General features: G+C 38.9%; 1 protein-coding gene across 1 annotated transcript; it reads left to right on the plus strand.

The window, feature by feature from the left end:
- The first annotated feature begins 16,550 nt into the window (after positions 1-16,550).
- On the plus strand, positions 16,551-19,366 carry ATCES1 (Alkaline phytoceramidase (aPHC)). Its single transcript, XM_079044173.1, has 3 exons — positions 16,551-16,786; positions 17,828-18,182; positions 18,666-19,366. Exons 2-3 carry the CDS (start codon positions 17,929-17,931, stop codon positions 19,177-19,179), a joined length of 768 nt encoding a protein of 255 aa, XP_078900299.1. The 5' UTR covers positions 16,551-16,786; positions 17,828-17,928; the 3' UTR covers positions 19,180-19,366.
- Positions 19,367-19,421: the final 55 nt, after the last annotated feature.

Genomic DNA, 19,421 nt, shown 5'->3' on the forward strand with positions numbered 1-19,421 from the left:
CGGAAGAGGATCCTGAGGAAGTATTCGAGGAGGAGCCCGAAGAAGACCCCGAAGAGGACGAAGAAGAAGAGGAATTGGAGGACGAAGAAGAAGAGGAGGAGCCGGAGGAGGAAGTCATCAACCCTCCTTACATCGCCAGGGTGCCTGCGAACCGATTTGGTTACAACGAGCCCGAACCCCGCTGGGCAACAATGATCGAGAGATGGAGCCGTCAACAACGACAACGATCACCATTTGGCGACCAACGGGGTTACTACAACCTCAGTCATGGGGGACCAGCTGACAGAACCCTCCCAGTCGTGATCCAGCATATCACGAACTTTGGGGACCAGAATAGGGATATGACGAATCAAGTTCAGGACCTCAACGATGTTGTAGAAGCATCCGATGCTCGTACCCGGGACCTGGAAAGAGACTTCTATCCCATGGACCAACTCATCGAGGACCTTACCACCGCTCGGGCTGAGGTAAGGGAGTGCCAGATAAGGCACGCAGCTCTCAAGGAGAGAGTGATCGCGACCGAACGCCGAATTGTGGAACTACATGGAGCCTCGACCTCGTCCCAAGGCTACAGTAGACCAGCTCATCCCACCCGCCTCGAGTAGTGTTGCACTACTCCCGCTTTATTATAAACTAGGTTTATGGGTATGCGTTGGGGCTACTCTTCCCTGCAAGTAGGTTTAACCCTGCGTCTAAGTGATTACACTAGTCGAAGGGTCTATGTGCTGTCAAAATTTTCCGTTACGTTGATATAATGTGGACCTTCTATAAGGTCAAATTTTCCTAAAAACATGTACTAAATTGTATCAATGAAAAAATAATTGGCATGCATTTTATTTATTTGGAGTTCACCTCGGATTGCATAACATGGCATTACAAACGATTTGCTTATGGTAACTCTGAGATTATTTAATATATACCTCGAGGTTATATGTAATTAAGAGGCGATCGACTTAGAAATGGTGAGTCCGCCTTGGATCCTGTTCCTTGTTTGGTTGTGGGCTCAGGGCAGAGTCATTAAGTTCGACGGTCTGTTGAACCTTAGTTACACACAACTAGTATACATTGAGTGGTCTTATGAGTGGATCAGGCATGGAACAAAGATTACAAGATTTCGTTTGAATCATTACTACTGAATTCATAAGTTTATTTATATAGACTTCTACTATGAATTGTTTGCAGCATTCGAAAAAAAATGGGAAATACTATACTTGAAAACTAATAACCTAGTTTTGCAACTCCCGACTGATGACCATTACTAAAAGACTTATACTCATTTCGTCATTGAAAATTCTATATCAGAAAGATGCCGCCTCGTAGGTCTGCTAGACGCACTGGTGGAACACAAACAAATCCACCACCGCCGCCTCCCCAGTATGACCCTGTAATGTTCCAAGCTGCGGTCACAGCTGCGGTGGCAGCTGCTATGTCCCAAATCAGCACCGACTGTGCCAGAAGGACAGGGAGCGGTACTAATAACTCCACTCAAGGAGATAGCCAAGGGCGTTCGAGAGAATGTTCCTTTAAGGACTTCACTAATGGCAAACCCGATTCGTTCAATGGTAGCGGGGGAGTCATCGATTTGATGCAGTGGTTCGAGAAGACCGAATCTGTCTTCGAGATCTGTGCGTGCCCCGAAGCAAACAAAGTCAAATTCGCATCTCGCACTTTCACCGGCAGGGCCCTTACTTGGTGGAACGACCACGTAAAATCTCTAACTCTCGCAGTGGCTAATTCGATAAGCTGGGAAGATTTGAAAACCATGATGCTGAAGGAGTATTGCCCAAGGGGTGAAGTGCAAAAATTAGAACAAGAACTGTGGAGTCTCAAGATGACGGGCTCTGACCTTGCCGCTTACACTGCCCGATTCAATGATCTAGCACTCCTCTGTCCGGCGATGGTCACTCCGGAAAGCAAGAAGGTGGAATGATATCTCTGGGGATTATCTTCCCAGATTCAAAATAGCGTGTTGGCCTCACGGCCAACTACCTTCGAGAGTGCCAAGGAGTTGGCACAACAACTCATTGATCATCAGGCCAGCCATGCCACTGTGACAACCACCTCCGATCAAGCACGAGGAGGTAACAACAAGAGGAAGTTCTGGGATAATAAAAAGAAGCAACCGGCGCAGGACCCCGCAAAGAAGCAGCAAACTGTTGCCATCCATGCTGCCACTACTCCTTCCACTCCAGCACCACTGAGACAATATGCTGGAACCCTCCCCAAGTGCAACAAGTGCAACTTTCACCACAACGGTCCTTGCCGAGAAATGCACTGCAACCGCTGTAACAAAAAGGGCATACCTCCCATTTCTGCAGGGCGTCTGCCCAACAAGCCAACCCGGCCGCCAACGCCGGAGCAAGCCGAGCCTGTTACGGTTGCGGGGAGACTGGGCACTACAAGAGGGACTTCCCAAAAGCTAAAAACGCAAACACCGGCGGTGTCAGAAGGATCTTGGCCTTAGGGCAGGGGGAAGCAAGGGAAGATCCCACGGTGGTTACCGGTACGTTTCTCCTCAATAACTCATATGCATGCATATTATTCGATAGTGGAGCGGAGAGGAGTTTCGTTAGCCACAAATTCAAACAATTGTTAAAACAAAATCCCCAATCACTAAAAGATACATACGTCGTAGAAATGGCAAATGGAAAAACAGAAAGCACTAACGACATATACTCAGGGTGTACCCTCACCCTAGACAATCACTCATTCAATATCGATCTATTGCCGGTTCTAATAAAAATCTTTGACATCATCATCGGCATGGATTGGTTAAGCTCAAATCGTGCTGACATTCTGTGTTACGAAAGGGTCGTTCGCCTTAATCTGCCAAGTGGCGAAACTGTCGTCGTCTACGGCGACAAGCCTAGTGCAAACCTACAAATCATATCTTGCGTCAAAGCCCAAAAGTATCTCCGAAAGGAATACCACGCCTTCTTAGCCCACGTAGTGGATAAGAAACAAGAGGTGAAGAACGTCAAAGACATCCCGGAGGTCTGTAATTTCCCTGACGTATTCCCATAAGACCTTCCCGGAGTCCCTCCCGCACGACAAGTCGAGTTCCGAATCGACCTGATCCCCGAAGCTACCCCTGTAGCCAAAGCGCCCTACCGTCTAGCGCCAGCCGAGATGCAAGAACTATCCAGCCAACTAAACGAACTGCTGAGCAAAGGGTTCATTAGACCCAGCTTCTCGCCTTGGGGAGCACCAGTTCTGTTTGTGAAAAAGAAGGATGGATCGTTTCGCATGTGCATCGACTACCGCGAGCTAAATAAGCTTACCATCAAAAACCGATACCCTTTACCCCGAATCGACGACCTTTTTGACCAACTCCAAGGAGCATCTTACTTCTCAAAGATCGACCTGAGGTCGGGATACCATCAGCTACGAGTTCAGGAGGAGGATGTCCCCAAAACGGCGTTCAGAACTCGGTACGGTCACTACGAGTTTGTAGTAATGCCCTTCGGATTAACAAACGCACCCGCAGTGTTCATGGATCTAATGAACCGGGTGCGCCAGCCTTATCTAGACAAGTTCGTGATTGTCTTCATAGACGACATGTATTGGAGACTCTAAGGGCAGAGAAATTGTATGCAAAATTTTCGAAGTGTGAATTTTGGATCCGAGAAGTGGACTTCCTCGGTCATGTGGTTAGAGAGAAAGGGATACACGTGGATCCCTCCAAAATCAAGGCGATTGAGAACTGGTCAGCACCAAGGACGCCTACAGAAATCCGCCAATTCTTAGGCCTCGCTGGCTACTACCGAAGGTTCATCCAGAACTTCTCCAAGATTGTCAAACCACTTACCACCCTAACCCAAAGGAGTGTGACTTTCAGCTGGGGAGAGAAACAAGAAACCGCTTTCCAAACATTAAAGCAGGCCCTGTGCAGCGCCCCGATTTCATCCCTGTCCGAGGGAACCGAAGACCTTGTGGTCTACTGCGACGCATCAAACCAGGGTCTGGGGTGTGTGTTAATGCAACGAGGAAAGGTTATTGCGTATGCATCAAGGCAATTAAAAACACACGAGGTTAACTATGCCACACATGACCTCGAATTGGGAGCAGTAGTATTCGCCCTAAAGATCTGGAGGCACTACCTTTACGGAACAAAGTGTACCATCTTTACCGATCACAAAAGCCTTCAGCACATCCTCAATCAAAAAGAGCTCAACATGAGGCAGAGAAGATGGGTAGAATTACTGAATGATTACGAGTGTGAGATTCGTTATCACCCAGGCAAGGCCAACGTGGTAGCTGACGCCTTAAGTCGAAAAGAATACTCGGGTCGCCGAGTAAAGTCATTAACCATGACAATCCATTCGCACCTGTCCGTGCAAATCAAAGAGGCCCAGCTGGAAGCTTTGAATCCTGAGAATGTGGCAGGTGAGGCTTTAAGAGGAATGGATAAGAATCTAGAAGTCAAGGACGACGGAGCTCGTTATCTCATGAATCGAATTTGGACACCGAAATTCGGCGGGTTCAGGGACGTCGTCCTGAATGAGGCACACAAAACACGATACTCCGTACACCCCGGTTCAGACAAGATGTACCTGGACCTGAAGAAACTCTACTGGTGGCCGAACATGAAAGCCGAAATCGCTACATACGTGAGCAAGTGTCTGACTTGCGCCAAGGTTAAGGTAGAGTACCAAAAGCCTTCGGGTTTACTACAGCAACCTGCGATACCCGAATGGAAGTGGGAACGAATAACCATCGATTTCATAACCAAACTGCCTAAGACAACAGGTGGTCTTGATACCATTTGGGTAATCGTCGATAGATTAACAAAATCCGCGCACTTCTTGCCAATAAAGGAGACCGACAAGATGGAAAGGTTGACTAGGACGTACATCAAAGAGGTTGTACGACTACATGGTGTGTCGATATCCATTATCTTTGACAGGGATAGTAGATTCACTTCACGGCTCTGGCAGTCCTTATAGAAAGCTTTCGGGACCAAGCTAGACATGAGTACGGCCTACCATCCACAAACCGACGGGCAGAGCGAAAGAACTATTCAAACCTTGGAAGATATGATAAGGGCTTGTGTTATTGACTTCGGTAAAGCATGGGATACCCATTTACCACTGGTCGAATTCTCGTACAATAACAGTTATCACACTAGCATCAAGGTTGCACCATTTAAAGCCCTCTACGGCCGCAAGTGCAGATCACCTCTGTGCTGGGCAGAAGTGGGCGACACGCAACTAGCTAAGGGACAAGTCCATAACAACACCCTCACTGGCCCTGAAATCATAAGGGAAACTACGGAAAAGATTTTTCAAATTCGAGAAAGGCTGAAAGCATCTCGAGATCGGTAAAAGAGTTACGCCGATAAGCGACACAAACCCTTGGAATTCCAGGTTGGGGACCGGGTGCTACTGAAGGTCTTACCATGGAAAGGAACGATACGTTTTGGTAAGCGTGGTAAACTAAATCCAAGGTATATCGGACCTTTCGAAATCCTTGCCAGGATTGGCCCGGTGGCATACAAACTTCGGCTACCACAAGAACTTAACAACATTAACCCGACCTTCCACGTGTCAAATTTAAAGAAGTTTCTGTCTGACGAGACTCTGGTGATCCCACTCGAGGAAATCGAGGTCAACGAGAGACTCCACTTCGTAGAAGAACCGGTAGAAATCATGGATCGAGAGATCAAGAGGACGAAACAAAGTCGTATTCCTATCGTGAAGGTCCGTTGGAACGCAAAACGAGGACCCAAATTCACCTGGGAATGCGAGGATCAAATGAAACAAAAATACCCGCATCTTTTCCCCAACTCTTGAAGTCCCAGTCAAAACGCTAATTTCGGGACGAAATTCCTTCTAAATGGGGGGAAGATGTGACAACCGTCAATTTCTGGGCAAGTCAACAAGTCAAACCGGTCAACTCAATTAACCTTGTATATTAGGGTTTACATTATGTTACTACTGTACAACTCGCTATTTTAATAAGAAATTATCACTTGGAAAATTCCTAGGTTTAGAATTCTTAAACCCTAATCAGGGTAAGTGATAAAACTACTTGGTAAAACATTATTTCGTACCCCTCGGGAATGTATAACATTCATAACAAGGCTTAACGGGGTTTACAAACCTTGCGTTGCGAAGCTAAACATCCAAAAAGGTCACAAACGAAGTCTCTCTCAATCTCCCTTTATCAATCTCTCTCTCTCTCTCTCTCAAATCTCTCCCAAATCTCTCTCAAAACTTTTATAATCATTTGGGGCATCCTGACCCTTAACTTAGTCAAAAACAACTCGAAACGGGAAGTTTATGCGAAAAACAGCTCTATAGAAGCGAAACCCTCTTAAGGAACCGAACCTCTCATTAGAACCGAGACTAGCTTAAGAACCGAACTCATGAGGACCGAAACTGCCATGGACCGAAACCTTCTACAAGAACCGAACCCGAAGGTCCAGTTCAGACCCGAAACCTGTACAACCGAAGATCCCATCGGACCGAACTACCCTTCGCTTCTCGCCTACTTTTGCTTTCGGTTCCTTCTGACGGCTTCGCCTGCGAGACTCGGACCGAACCCTTCTCTCGGTTCTCATCCAACAACCGAACCCTCCTCTCGGTTCTAAGCACCCAAGGATCGAACCTTCGGCCCTGAACTCGGATTTTCGCAGACTTCGCCCCTTTTCCCGGTTTTCGACCCCGACTTCGTTTTAAGCTCGTTTTTCGTGATTTTAACGCGGGATTTTCACCCAAACTCGTGTTTTGACATAAGAGACCCTATATTATCATATTTTAATTACATTTTAAAATGGGAGGATCTTAAACTAAAAATGATATCTATTGGGTGAGATTTTGTAATAGAGTGTTGACTTTCCCTAAAGTGTTACACAAGTTATCCCCCATACCCTCATAGGACAACCCTCAATCATTATTCATCCATACCTAGTCAACTATTTGTCCTTTGACACCCCTCTTCCAGCTACATAGCTTCATCAAAATCTGGAAACTCTCATATCTCCTTCCACTTTACTCACTCTCTCACCAAAAAACAAACTCCTCTCTCTCTCTCTCACTTTCCCTCTCTAGAACTCGAGATTTCAAGGCTGTTCTTGAGCTTTTCACTCCAGTCTTGGTAAGTATGTTCATCCTACACTTGAATACTCTACACTCCTTCACTCAAATCATAGATTTCTTACACAAATATCGACATATTTGTTCTTAGATCTTCGAATCTTCAAGCATCCCCCAAGTGTTCTTGACTTGAAAACTTCTTCTCTTCCTCATCCATCTTAAGATATCACTCAAGGTGAGTTCATACCCCCACATTTTCATGTTTTCTTCAAGTTTTAGGAGGAGAGTACAAGTTAAAATACCAAAAACACAACTAAACTCAAACAACAGCTTTCATCAGAAAAGTTGAGTCCTATTCACGGACTGTTTTGACCATCTTAAACTTAATATCTTTCAATTTATTATGAAAATATTCCAGGTTCATACCTTTAAAATGACTACTTGCACATCTCCATACGATTTGTCTACAATTTATAGTGATTTTTACAAAACTGTCTATCATTTCAGAAATGAATTCGGACCAGTCTGTGAATATGAACATTTTCACACAAGTTAGAGACTTCTAAAAATCATAATAAAATTTAAAAACAAACTAGACACGTTTTCTAAACTCTCGGAGTTTACGGATCCAGTTTTTGAGTTCGTATGATTTTTCTATGATTTTTCTAAAACAGTGCAGAAAAGTTAAAAACAAGTTAACAGCTTACAATTTTCATAACACTTTGTAACATGTTGAGCAAAGTGTAATCTTTGATGACTTCATATTTTGTATGTGTTTTTCTATTGTGATATATTTATATAACAGAAAATACTCTATCAAGTATAAGGGTCCTTTATAAATTACAAATAATGCAAGATGAAATATAATAAGTATAGTTATGCATTGGTTAAACTATTACATACACATGAAGGGTCTCACCATAATACTATCAGATTTTCAACTACTACATGATAAACTATAATAGGTATGGTTTATGAAACTCACATCACTAATTTAGTACACAAAGGGAGATTTCACTTCCGCCACAGAAAAGGTTTTTACTCAAACACTACACGTAAACTCGTTAACGTAAGTTGTGAGACAATTCTTCAAATGTACTCTTAGAGTACGGGTTAAAAATTCCTGTAAGTTATAACCAGAATCTCTTGTAGGGAGAGCGTGATAATTGTGTATAGATCTATATTGGGATTGACACCCCACACCTTGCTGCTAGCTACAGCTGGACCTGCAGGTCTACGGGTGACAAAAGTCATATGATCTTGACGTTTGAAAAACGTTGTAGCAGGTTCATTCTAGTTATAGTATGGTTATGACGACTCACATAGGGAGTTAAAAACATTTCAGGTTTACGCGAAAATACGACCTTACAAAAAGGGACTTTATCTATTTAAAACTACATACTCTCAGTCTTGGGATTTAAGACTACACAACCTTGTATAAGGAAAAATATTAGATTTTTCTTGAGTATTCAATTACATTTACAAATGAAGGTTTTTCCAACATTTAATCCAAAAGCTTATGAACTCACCAACTTAATTGTTGACACTCTTTCAAAACTACTTGTATTCTCAGGAAACCAGTGAAACAGGTAACCAACTGCTTTTGAGGATGGGACGCAAGACGTCAATTTATACATTTTTGTCATCATAATGTAATTGATTTTGAAACATGTAAACTCATACTATGGTGTAACTTTTTCAATTATACTTATGATGGTTGTATTTACTATGAGCATTATTATACTCGTTGTTGTGATACTATACATGAAGTCCGCCACCCCTGAACGTTTCCGCCATCCTTGGTTTGGGGGTGTGACAAGTTCTCCCTGCGCATTGTCCTGGATGAACTAGCCAATATTAATAGGTACGCTAAAGGGCTACCATGGGAGTATGCTGTGCCGGTTAAGCAGACGCCTACCTTTAAAGCATCAGTCTGGGCTGCAAAGTCTGTGGAAGATATGATCAAGCAAAGAATCACTGAAAAAACTGAAGTTGGTGAGAAAAGGAAAAGTGAAGGACTCTGAAAGTCCGATAAAAAGGGTAAAACTTCAAGGTCTGACCCTAACGACAAGAGGTATGGGGGTAATAATGAAGCAGACTGATGCAATAAATGCAAAAAGAAGCATGTCAGGCAATGTAAAAGAGAAATGACCTGCTACAGATGCGGAAGACCTGGTCACTATTCTTATGAGTGCAAATACGATGGAAGGGTGTGTTTCGAGTGTAGAAGGGTATGTCATGAAGGACTGCCCAAAGAAGAAAGAAGTTGCAATGAAGAATGTGCCACCAAAACCAAAGGCATGGGCATTCAAAATGATCCTAGATGTGGAAGAAGAAGGAGCAGAAGACGCTTGAGGAAAGCAGAATAAGGAAACTGCTAAATCAATCACCCCTTATAGATAGTATTATTGTAGGAAGCCTGATATAAGAGGGATAATGTGTAATAGACTCTAAAAGATAATTGTAGATGCTTTCAGAAGTTATAAAATCATTAGTTGTGTTATATTATACAATGTGCTTAAGCACATTTATGGTGACTTGGAAACTGCGAGAGAACTTTTGGGACGAATATGAGTAGGTGTGGAAGGTAGTATGGGCTTGTAATACCGGAAGCACATGACTCTTACTTGGATCAAGAGGAGTCACAAGGTTACTAAACCTCTAATTGGTCGAGCTCTTTTATTCATTTCCATCATTACCTTTATTCTAGTGATGAGTACAAAGATAAATATTCCGACCTTAGTGGTCATATCGAATCGAGTCTGACTAATCTACAAAAAAAGTTCGACATAGCATCTGACTTTAGATTAAAAGAAAAGATAATCGAAGCGATCAATAGAAGTATCAAGATCACCATTAGGATTAAGTAACCGGTAGCTAGAAGTGTAACATACTAGAATGTGATTGTATCACATTAGAACATGAATGAAGGTATCTTTCATGTTAGAATCTGACTCAAAGAGACCTAACTCTAACCATTGCATCATACAATGAGAGGCCATTAGAACATGACCCATCGGTCAGTTATGATAGTAGAAGAAAAGACCTTATCTTTCGAGAAGGAGCCTCGAATGGAGATAAAACTCAGAAGGAAAAGCAGGTGCACAGTTGAGCACCGTCAGCAGTCAAGAAGTCTAAGAGTTAGAAACTCAATAGAAAATACATAAGAGATACGTTGATTACCTATGATGAAAAGGTAACGTGCGGAGTCATCATACAGGCCCTGTTTTGTTGATGATTTCGGGACATAATCATCCTAAGAGGGAGATAATTGTAACACCCGCAAATTCAGGCTACACATAATAAGTAATAATTATTAAAATCAAAATCCTTGAATAGGATAATCTGTAGTCATGTGCGTTGTGGACAATATAATACAAGTTTCATATTAAGGAAAAATAGGAAAAATCAGATGAATTGTCCGTAAATCGTAAAATTAAGTGCGCCAATATATATATATATATATATATATATATATATATATATATATATATATATATATATATATATATATATATATATATATATATATATATATATATAGAGAGAGAGAGAGAGAGAGAGAGAGAGAGAGATAGAAAGTACACGTCATCCCGATACCGTAAATATAAATTTCGTAGAAATCCGACTCCATATGAATTAGATATATTTTTATAAGATATAAAAGCCAACCATACACAAGGAATGTGACGTAAAAATCTACGAAGAGAATGGTTGACTTTTAGCTAAAGTCACCAAATGGAAAATCTTAGTACTCTTTAAGATAAGAATTTTGAGAAAATGAATGCAAAAAATGGAGTCCGTACCAGAGAATTATGATTTTAGCAAAATCATTTAATCATATAAAAAATGCAGACACGAATTAAAGTCAATTTAGCTGATGGAGTCTAAATGAAAGTTGTAGATCACGTCGAGAGCATTCTGAGGATATAAAGAACGTAAATAACGGAGCTCGTATGAAGAAGTTACGAAATTTACAAAATATGTGTTTTGCAAGGCGCGCAAGGCACATTGGGTGTGTGATACGTGGCACAAAAGGATTGGGGAGATTCGCCTTAAAATGCACGACATGCACCCCATTTTCACGCTGTGCGCCCCAAAATTCGGCTAAAAATAGGATTTCAAGCCTCATTCTTTCTCCCACAACTTCCCAAACACTCTCTCTTGATTTCTTTTAATTATAGCCCATTTTCTCTTAGTTTTAGTTTTCGGTGAAGCCCTACGATCCCTAATGTAGTAGTAGCTAGCGAGTAGAAGCTCTGCCAGTGTAAATTCCTAACTTTTGTCAGGAAGAACCTTTGTAAGTTAAGCTACACTCTAGTCTTTCCAGTGTAACTTATATTTATAATCATAAGTCATTATTATGAACCTATAAATAAGATTTATCAGTCATTCCACGCCGTTATACTGATTGTTCTACTTACGGGAGAGGTGTCTAGATTGGTCACGTTGGCTTGGTTATAGTGAGAAACTCACCTCAAAGTCTAGAAGATAGCAGTAATGATCATTGATCCAATAACCGGCTCTACAGGTCTCCTATACAACAAATAGGGACCAAGTCTCAATCTACAGCTCAAAATACTCAATTTGACCTAAAGTCAAACTTGGTCAAAGTCAACGGTCAACGATAAAAATTCAATGGTTAACTTCAGCTGATCTATGCTCAGCGTAGCAGCTCTACACCTAGAGTAGAGCTTAACATGGCGAAAACGGGAAACATAAGGGCTATACCCAGTGTAGGGAAATTTACGCTCCGCCTAGACACCTGATGACCAACTTAATTATTAATTCCTTAAAACAGACGATCAACTCTTCTTATTTTTAGATCTATACCATATGAATCTCTTGATGGATAAAGTCTGTGATTTTATCCATTTACATGGTCACAAAGAGCACACAATTAAAACCTAGGTCCATAAAGTTGTTTATTGCTCATGAACACATGCATGGATGGATGAGAGTGACCAAACTCTCATTTTTATGACTTAATCACCCTAAAAATGTCTGGAAATGGTGCTCCAAAGGTCTGGAGTAGCTCATACTCATAAAAACCATGGTTGTGAGGACAATAGCATGAAAATCATAGGCATAACTAGATCTAACATGAAACAACATCAATGTGGAAACTTTATACCTTCTGGAGATGGATGAGTGGATGCAAATTCTGGATTTATACTGATTTAAGCTCCCATGTGGTTGCACAATGCTCTTTTTCCTTTAAAGTGAATACAAAACACTCCAATGGCTCAAAACTGACAGATGGGGATTAAGACTTTTAAGGAGGTCGTTTGGGAGGATGGAGGCTGAGAATGGAAGGGCCTCAAGAGGTTAGAGCCTTTAAATAGGGATCATAATCCCAAGAATTAGGGTTTTGGTTTTGGGCTCCTACACCCTGCGTAACTCTATCTACGCCCCAAATAGATCATTTAAACCTCACATCCAAGTTCCCTCCTACGTGTGGCGTAGGGGGCTATCATACGCTCAACGTAGGGTAGGATTTTTGTATGTATGTATGTATGTATATATATATATATATATATATATATATATATATATATATATATATATGTATAACTTTAAATATAAATGATAATAATACCTTCAAGACCGGGTGTTACAATATTCGATCATATACAGGCCTCGGAAGACAGCATATCATCTACAACATAACAACTGGTTCTAGTTTGAAAAATAACCGAAAAATCGGGACCGGAACCAGAACCGGCACGACATCGGCGGTCTGGTTCCCGATTCCTATAATGTAGAAAATCGGGTTCCGGTTCCGAATCGGTCCTGTTATAAACTTCATCCCTACCTTGTATTCAACCTTTTATCAACACCCTGAATGACCTTTCAAACACATCTTAAGTGACCCTTACAACACCTTCATCCATCACCCCCTTTCCTAGATCACAAATTACATAGATTTCACATACTTCATATAAGTATATTAATGTTATGATACCAAATTAAAATAAGTTATTATTATGATGACAAATTACATAAATTTACTATTTACCTTACTCTATGTGACATGAACATCTGATTGGTGTACCCCTGAAACACCCTCATCCATCTTCTACTTGTCCTGATCACATATTCAAGTACATTGATATTATGATCACTATTACACAAAAGTTAAAGGTGCTAGTCTTAGTACCTTTCTTTAAGTGCTTGTTTCGGTTCTTAATCTTTGACTAGCTTTTATGATTGTCTCAGATTGGCTATTTTTAATGGTCTTACCAATTTCTTCTTCTATTTTTGTGGTAGTGTTTTTTTTGTATGTCCTTATTCCCAACAATTTATGCAAATTTGTATGCCACACATAGCTCTTACTCTCTTATATCGTCTACCATATGTTTTTTCCTTTTGGTTTTATGACTCCATTGAATTGTTCTAGCCATTGGTGGTAGTGGTTTAGTGTTAGAGGTTCCAGGCCACATACTGCTACCATTTAGGGTCTTAATATTGCATTTGTGAGTTTCTACAAACATCTCATTACTAAAATAGTTATTTATGAATAAATTTGGATGTTGATGTGTGTAGTTCATAGTTGTACAAGCATAGGCACATAGAATGCTAGATAATTCCTAAAGGCTACAAGTACAAAATAATACATCAAATCCTTGCTTAACTTCACAAAGTTGTGCCTTACTTGATACTACATCCCATAACCTATAATATCATATAATGTTAGTAGAAATATTGAAGCTTTCTTAAGAAACAATAAAAAGTATATCATGTCAACACACTAGTCTCGAAGATTTATTAAGATTAAAGGACAAACATCCTTATTCCAAGCAAGGTGTTTGTTTGACATTATGCAAAACCTCTCAATAACGTAGATTCGTATATATTTCAAAAATGTAAGTATTGGTTTTGTCCTTGCATCCATTATCACTAAATTGAATCATTTAGATATCATATTGTCTACATCTTCACAAGCCCTTCCTTCAACAAAGAATGCCCTACTCTAAGTGTTTAGGTCCATTTGAACAAGGTAGTTATATGTATTGTTATTCATACATTATAGTTCCTCCATTGCCCCCAATAAAACCTACCTTAGTGCATAAAGTGGATGGTAAAACAATATTTTATAATCTACACCATTATATCCCCTTTTGAAATTTGCAAACACATATCTTGCACATTGTATGTGCTTCACTCTAGGAAAATAACCTTTACAACATCCGCTAACCCCTAAAACTTTTAAAACATATTAAAATGCATTAAAAGATAATTATGTACAAAATAAACTAAAATAAATTAACATTAATGTTACTTTATGTTGACCATAATGATAGTCAGTCCTTCACCAAGTAGTACACCAATGTTATCTACTAGCATATCTAAAAATATTACTAGTTTGACTTGTTTTCAACATCAACCATATCCCATTTAATTGGGTATACTTGGTTGTTCCCATCCCTTCCAACTATAGTAAGAAACTCCCCATTTTCAGTGCCCTTTTAAGGAAACAAATGTACAATCCAATAACTCTTTTATAACCCCCACTCCAACCATCTTTCACTGCCTTGAAGCAAACATAAAACCTATGAAAGTAAGTGCTTCCATCTGGATTAACATTAACATCTACTTGGTTGTACTTTGTGGATTAGACCTAGGGATCTTATAAGCATAATCCTATATATGATCATAACGTTATATGAGCTTCTTGTCAATAATATCCAATGATTTCTTCTTTTCCATGTAGCATTGGTCCTTTAAGACTTCACATAGAAATTTCTTTTTCACAGCTTCTTTAATCTCTATACCTTTCATTCTAGGCATCTTATACAAATGTGTATGGAACTGTTTTGCAATCCAATTAGGATTGACCAATATAACACACCTAAACACCCTAATGCAAGCATATGTGTCATTAAATCCCTCAGTTTGAAAGTACTTTTCCTTGTTCATCCATAAAACCCACATTTTGAAGGGACATTGGTTACCTTTCTTGTCTATACCACACTTAGCATGATGCCATAGTAGAGGATTTCACCACCCTTATTAGATACCCATTCACAACAATATAATTTGTGAGACAAAACTTTAATTGCTCTTGATTAGCAAACATTACTCTAAAGTGTAGCTTCATCTTCTTCCAATTAATACTAGGGTCATGCATACCATGTGAACAACTCTTTCACCCGATTCATCATCGGTTCCCCTATCCAAGCTTCAGTCATTATCAGGTGTTCCATCTTCTTTAATTACTTCATCATTTTTTTATGTTGTTTAACAGGTACATGGAAAAAATTATACATAAAATCATCATAACTAACATTTACATCCTGACAACTAATTTCTTCCTCATCACTTTCATTTAATTTTGGATCAACCACAAATGCTTGCTCATTTGATTCACTTGATGTTTCTCCTTCCAAAATACTTTATTCAAAATCATAATTATAATATTCCCCTATATCATTGTAAGGAAACAAAATGAAGTAAGTCAATAACTGTTTATTAAATGTTCAACAATATTGGACCTTAACCTTAAAAATAAGTAAAAATTATTTTGTGGAAATCTTTAAGAAACGTTTCTTATTAGCTTTGGCTCTTGCTAATCAAGAAATTTTATCTAATGAAAAGTTTCCTAACAACTTTGGCCCTTAACAAAACTCCTACTAAAGAAGATGATAATAACAACGAAATTAACAAGGACAAAATTAGCTAGCAAAAAACAAATCATTATTCTAAATAGGATGTTAACACTATCAATTTTGTGTGACAAATGTTTTTAGTTTGTATAAAAAGGTATAAAATTGTTGCAAAGTAATACCATTGAATAAAATTGTAATAACATAAATGAGATATCTTGGTTCCATGTGTGTTTCATCTCATGATGTTGGTTCATCCATGTCCCCGTGCGCCCCACTTCGCTTTTGTTCAATCACTAGAGGTATCGATTGATTGTGGTGTTTGAGTAATTAGGGCAAAAAAGTAAAAGACACGCTTGTTTGACAAAGGGGTAATAACATTCAATGATGTTGCAAGGTTTAAATGAGAATCGGTTATGTGGCTAGTATAACCGGGAGAACGGGTCGATTGTTTAAAATTGAAACAAAATTATAAACTTAATAATTTAATTAAAAAAAAATAATACATTGTCAAAATCAAACTTTTTTACAAAGTTAGTTTCTTTTTATACAATTTGTCCAAAGAAATATCACAATATTTATCATTATAAACCAATTACTTTCAAAAACTGAATATCCTAATTTTTGTAAAGTTGAAACATCATTATTGTTATTTAAATGGAAAAAACGAGTAAAATGAGAACAAAATAATAATTAAGTAAAACAAAATAAGATATTCAAATGAAAAGCGTTTTTTCTTCCTTAAAGCCCTTTTGGTTATTCTCAAAGTTGCTTGATCTGAATTTAATAATCAAAATAAATATAGTCATTTATAGTAAAATTAATTTATATGTAGCCCATTTTTTCTTTTCTATGTAGATACATCTAAACATTAAAAAGTGATAAATGGGAAATAAATTCTTTTGAGAAACAAAGAAATTTCCAATTTGAACTACAGCGCACGTAGTCACGTCGCCTCCCATCTTGGATTTCCCTATAAAAGGGACACCGTGGTCCTCCTATACGGTCGTCGTTATCTATCGCTCCGATCCAATCCCTAATTCAGATACAACTTACGAGCGTAGATCAGAGACGAAAACCTGTGATCTACGTACACGTAGATACATTTGAGATTAAAAAACGAGAGATCTAATGCGAATGCAGGTCGGTTTTTCTTTTTTCTTGTTTGTTTCTGGAGTTACTCATGAATTTGTATGCAATTAGCTGAGATTTTTCTTCCTTTAAGAGTATCTATTTATATCAAGAAGTTATATATTTGAAGTGGTTGTAGCTGTGGCTTAATCGTGCATGATATAGTAATAATTGTATGACTGGATCTGGGATCAGGTTGAAGTTCGGAGAGATGGTTTAGGTATTTGTTGGGATTTTGTTATGATATCGCTAAACCCTAATTTGGAATACTCTGTGATGAAGTTGAAGGTCTTTTTTCTGTATGTGTGATAATATTTTGACTTTAGGGTATATTCGGAGCTCCGTTTCCACGGATTAGACTTTTGAATCAGAGCAAGTAAGTTGAGGTTTTTAACTAACTGGGATTCATTTCAATTCTATGCCTCAAATTCCGATCTCCCAAGTACTGCTTCCAGTATTTCACAACTAGCTTATGGTTTTAGGGATTTACATTGTTGGATTTCAAGTTGTGAAGTAATCCCTGGTGGATGATTGTTATGACAGATTTGCTTATGAACATAAGTAAAAGAACTACAGCTTGGGAAGATTATACTCCCTCTATTCCACAATAAATTCTATCAGATTTGACATTGATCCTGTGTTAATTTCTTGAAAATTACAAACCTGTCACATATACTTTAATCCCAACAAGCCAAGACGAGTGTCTTAATTTGAGAGGGATACTTTTATCGACGTTGATTTTCATATAAATAAAGGGCTAGTGGAATTACTTTTGGTCTCATCCCGTTGTCAAAATTAAGTGCCACTCTTTTATCTCTTGTCACTTCAGTCCTTAGTTTTTCCCCAATAAGGAAAAAGTTATGCATTGTATTCTGATGCTCACTGATTATGATGCTGAAAGTTGAATAAAGATGATATAAAGTCGAGTGAAAGTTTTCTACTTACTTTTGTTAGTGGAGGTGTTATGACTTTTGTAGCAGTTAAGATTCTTTCTATTCATTTAATAACCAGTTGAAGTTTATAAAGATTAATTATTTTCCCCTCTTTTTGTAGGTAAAATCAGTTGCTGGTTTTGATAGTTACAACTACCATTTCAAAGGGTGATGATATAGTTAGTTAATGTGTGGTGACAAGATATAAGTTTGTTCTTCTATATGGCAGATAGTATATCGAGTTTTTGGGGCCCAGTTACTTCCTCCCATGAATGGTGTGAAAAGAATTACACTTATTCTTCTTATGTAGCTGAGTTTTACAACACAATATCAAATGTTCCATGCATTCTTTTAGCCTTAATTGGCCTTTTAAGCTCATTGCTACAACGCTTTGAGAAGAGATTTAGTGTTCTTCACTTGTCAAACATGGCACTTGCTCTTGGAAGTGTCATGTATCATGCCACCTTGCAACATGTGTAAGCACTCTCACCTTCCTTTTTATTTAAGGGCAAAATGGTCATTTCACAATGACTTGTGACTTGTGACTCGTATGAGTTTAACAACTATGCATATGATATAATAAAGAGTAAATTACACGAATGGTCACTTTGGTTTGGGGTAATTTGCACGTTTGGTCCCTAACTTATTTTTTTAACTTGAAAGGTCCTTACTGTTTGTTTTTGTTACGCGTTTGGTCCCTGTCTTACCTAAAAGGACTATTATGCCCTTATTTAGGGTTGGGGGTGTGTTTATTTAAATAAATTAAAAAATTAAGGGCAAAATAGTCTTTTCAGGTAAGACAGGGACCAAGCGCGCAACAAAAACAAACAATAGGGACCTTCCGAGTTAAAAAAATAAGTTAGGGACCAAAAGCGCAAATTACCCCAAACCATAGGGATCATTTGTGTAATTTACTCTATATTAAACAAATGAGTAAAAGTAGGTTGCTATTAATGTAGGCAACAACAAAGTGATGAAACACCAATGGTATGGGAAATGCTTCTCTACATCTACATCCTCTACTCCCCAGACTGGCATTACAGAAGCACGATGCCAACTTTCCTCTTTCTTTATGGAATCTCGTTTGCAGTTCTTCACTCGATAATCCGTTTTGATATCGGATTCAAGCTTCACTACATCATGTTATGTCTTTTGTGTATCCCAAGAATGTATAAATATTACATTCACACACAAGATATTGCCGCCAAACGGTTGGCCAAATTCTACTTTGCCACCCTCTTGATTGGCGGCGTTTGTTGGTTGGGTGACCGGTTTTGGTGCGGGCGGATATCGAGGTGGCCGGTCAACCCGCAAGGTCATGCTTTGTGGCATGTTTTCATGGGGTTTAATTCGTATTTTGCAAATACGTTTTTGATGTTTTGTAGGGCTCAACAAAGGGAGTGGAACCCTAAGGTTGTGAGGTTTTTGGGGGTTCTTCCTTATGTTAAGATTGATAAACGAAAGAGAGAGTAGGAAGGAGAAGGGTAGTCGGGTAATTTTATCGGTTTTTTATGAGTTGGATATTTTGGAGTATATTTTCGAAATTGGGGTAAAATGGATGTGATAGTAGAATATGTTTAATGTACCAAATTTTGTAATCCTTTTGTGATACAATTTGTTTGATTCAATCATTGTTAGTGCGTTTTATGTCTTTTGGAAAGAGCAAGTATGTGGTTCTTGATTCATCTAATTTGGTGAGAGAAAAGATTGAAATT

The sequence above is a fragment of the Lactuca virosa genome, chromosome 4 (assembly GCF_052849685.1).
Source record: "Lactuca virosa cultivar CGN04683 chromosome 4, Lactuca_virosa_CGN04683_v6, whole genome shotgun sequence".
Taxonomy (NCBI): Eukaryota; Viridiplantae; Streptophyta; class Magnoliopsida; order Asterales; family Asteraceae; genus Lactuca; species Lactuca virosa.

Excerpts from the sequence above, each read along its gene's own strand:
- ATCES1 (XM_079044173.1), top strand. The coding sequence starts at position 17,929 with ATGGCAGATAGTATATCGAGTTTTTGGGGCCCAGTTACTTCCTCCCAT. Across the intron at positions 18,183-18,665 it reads CATGCCACCTTGCAACATGT|GCAACAACAAAGTGATGAAA; the intron begins GTAAGCACTCTC and ends CTATTAATGTAG.